This window comes from Arachis stenosperma, chromosome 10, assembly GCF_014773155.1.
Source record: "Arachis stenosperma cultivar V10309 chromosome 10, arast.V10309.gnm1.PFL2, whole genome shotgun sequence".
In the NCBI taxonomy this organism is placed as follows: domain Eukaryota; kingdom Viridiplantae; phylum Streptophyta; class Magnoliopsida; order Fabales; family Fabaceae; genus Arachis; species Arachis stenosperma.
In genome coordinates this window covers 80670989-80674072 of record NC_080386.1, presented here as the reverse complement: position 1 = coordinate 80674072, position 3084 = coordinate 80670989, and the positions used below count along the sequence as shown (strand labels likewise).

General features: G+C 35.3%; 1 protein-coding gene across 1 annotated transcript; it reads right to left on the bottom strand.

The window, feature by feature from the left end:
• Positions 1 to 336: 336 nt before the first annotated feature.
• Positions 337 to 2689, bottom strand: LOC130955868 (organic cation/carnitine transporter 1-like). The gene is made up of 2 exons (XM_057882854.1): positions 2229 to 2689; positions 337 to 1747 (listed from the first exon to the last, which is right to left on the bottom strand). The coding sequence occupies exons 1-2, from the start codon at positions 2635 to 2637 to the stop codon at positions 531 to 533; spliced, it is 1626 nt and encodes a 541-aa protein (XP_057738837.1). The 5' UTR covers positions 2638 to 2689; the 3' UTR covers positions 337 to 530.
• Between the last annotated feature and the right edge of the window lie 395 nt (positions 2690 to 3084).

Here is a 3084-nt window from a genome sequence, read left to right as displayed (position 1 = left end):
AATGAAGATCATAAATTAATATGAGTAGTCAAATTGAGAGTTATCACTTTCTCCCCACTCCGAAAGTATAATAGATTAACAAAGAATAAAAATATGAATTATTATTATTATAAATATAGTATTGTTTTTCTCTCTAAAATATTATTATAATATTATTCTTCTTAAAATATTTTATGTTATTGTAAAAAAAATTATACTTAGATTAACTAAAAAATGCTATTTTACGGAAATTTTATTACGGAGCTTTTAACTAAATCACATTCTTCATTAAAACCATAAATAAAATTTACATACAGATAAATTTATATAGAATTTTCTTGTCATATGAGATTAAAATAAATACTGAAATACATTAAGTAGATGAAATAATTGACAAGCTTTCACCTTTCTACAAATACAGAGCTGCCTGAGTAGAAACTTTCTTTTTTTTTTCATTTGATTTTTATTTTTCGAAATTAAAACTTTTTCAAGCTCTGATAAGTAGTCAAAAGTCTAACGACTTAATTGACCAATGTTACCATTAACTTGAATCATTTTCCAAATTCTAGGCACCTAGAATGGCCATTAGAAACATGATTAAGAGCCTCCATCTCCTCCTGCTGCTTAAGTGTCTCATACAAAGGAGCATTCCTAGTCTCAGGAATCCAAATGCTCAAAACGCCACTAACAATGGACAAGACCCCAAACACTATAAAAGAAAGTGATGGGCTCAATCGGCCCACCACCACGAGCAGCGGCGCCACCGACGCCCCGAGCATCAAAGTTTGCCTCAACATTGAGACAGCAAAGTTCCTCACATTTGTAGGAAACAACTCCACACAATAAATATACAAGATATCATAGGCCAAGGAAGAGCCCATAAACCCAACTGCCTCAACAATCAACTGCCCCCAGTTCCCGCCAAATTTGCCACGCGCCTTGGAATTTGAATACCCCTTTGAGAATATTAGGCACAGAATGCAAGAAACGCCTGCCACGTAGGATGAAACAGAGAATAACAACCTTCTGTTAAAAAATCCCAACAGAAAAGAACCAGCAAAAACAGCAGGGATTTCCATAACCGCATTTATAGCCACCGAGACATAAAGATTGAAATTCAAATTCTCCACGTTGAGTTGAACTCCGTAGTAAACAAATCCAACCCCAAACCCAGCAATCATAACAAGAACCATTCGTTTCGCAGCCCATTTTGTGGTCCAGAGATTCTCTCTCTTGTTCGAAACTGTTCCGGATTCTTCATCTTTCATTTCAGAAGGATTTGTTAAGGTTAGATTTCGAGGGAATTCGTCTTTGCCGTTTATTCTGGCGAAATATTTCAACACTTTCAATGCATCTTTGCTTCTGCCTCTTATTAGAAGCCACCTTGGGGATTCAGAGACCCAAGGGAGTATTATGATTGCGTATGCCAGGGGCAAAATGGACAAGAATTTGTACAAGTTCCTCCAATTTGTTCTGGTTGGGTATGCCAGAAGAGGGAGTGAGAGGAATCCAATTGTGAAGAAAAAAAAGCTGTATTGGCCGGCTTGGCCTCGCCACTTGCGTCCCACCGACTCTGTGGCGAGGACAAGGCAGCTTATGCCGATTCCTGATCTCGCAAATCCTGTTGCGAATCGGAAGAAGGCATAGGCGTAGATGTTTGGGGAGTAGGATGTGGCCAAAAATGTTATGGAGGTTAAGATGCATGAAATCATCACTGCTCTTTTTCTTCCAAGCCAAGTATCTGCTAGGTGCCCAAATATAGCAGACCCTGAACCAAAATTTGAAGAACATGTTAGTTAATGTTGTTACAAAGTAACTAATTAGTTAATTACTAACACAATTCATATTCACAGCATCATATGTATGGATGCCCGCCCGTTAAACTAATCCACTATGTACTATACTATATTATATTAATATTATAGGCTATTGAGTCTTTGTATTACATGCTCAGTTGAGTCCAGAAAAGGGGATATAAAACCCTGTATCTTTTAGTACAAAATGCAATGTATTTGTCTATGTGTATATACTAAATTAATTACCTTGTATTTATCTATAAATATATGTATTGTTTTATATACTTTTTTTCAACATTTATACAAATGACTGAGTTGATAACTAATTTTTTTGTACACATATTGACATAAAATATATATGAAGCATGAGAACTATATGATATCCTAGATTAAAAGTATAGAGTATATATTAGCATAAATGAATATAAAGATAGTAATTAAACAGGTATATACCTAAAAGAGAACCAAGGAAGTTGACAGAAGCAGGAACAGCAGCAAGAAACTTCCTATCACATATAAGTCCCCATTCAGCTACGGTGGAGCTTCTATCTCCACCAACCCATTCCCAGCTCCCAGGCACCAAACCACAAACAGAACCGCCGCGGCCGTCAGTGCAGTACACCCCATTCTTGCACCTCCAAGGTGGCTGTGCATCACTGAAGATTGTCACCAATGTGCTCTGTGCATCAAATATCCATGCAAATGAAACCACAAGCACATGCAAGATTTGGGATAATCCAAGTGAGCCTACATAACCTTCCACAACTTCATCCACAGTTAGCTCAAGTTTTGTGCCTTCTTCACTTTCCACCAGGGTTGTGCCTCTTCTTCCATGACTCTCTTTTGATTGATCCTCTTCCATGATGCTTCCTACAATAATCAAAACACTATGGAAATAATTAATTATTATTAGTGCCTATTGTTTTGCTCCCTTCCTAGAATGCACATACACTCTTATTTATAGTGTTATTGTGCTCTCATTCTATATTTCTAGAACATTAAAATATTGCAACAAAAATAAAATATATATAACTTAGACATGGGTTTTGTTTGTTAAAAGTCTCCTAATTAAAAGCATTAAAGACATAAAAGTAGGATCTTCTAAACATTTTCATTAATTCGTTGTCATTTAATATTAAAGTTTTTTTTAATATAATGATTTTCTAGTTTTTTATCGTTAGATAGTGTCCTAATAAGTTATCACAAATTTCAAAAGAAAAAAGTACCCCTCTTTTTCAATATATTAGTTGTTTTGTATCTGTAGCAATTTAGTTGTGGCTTTATGTTTTCAAAAAAAAAAAATACTACA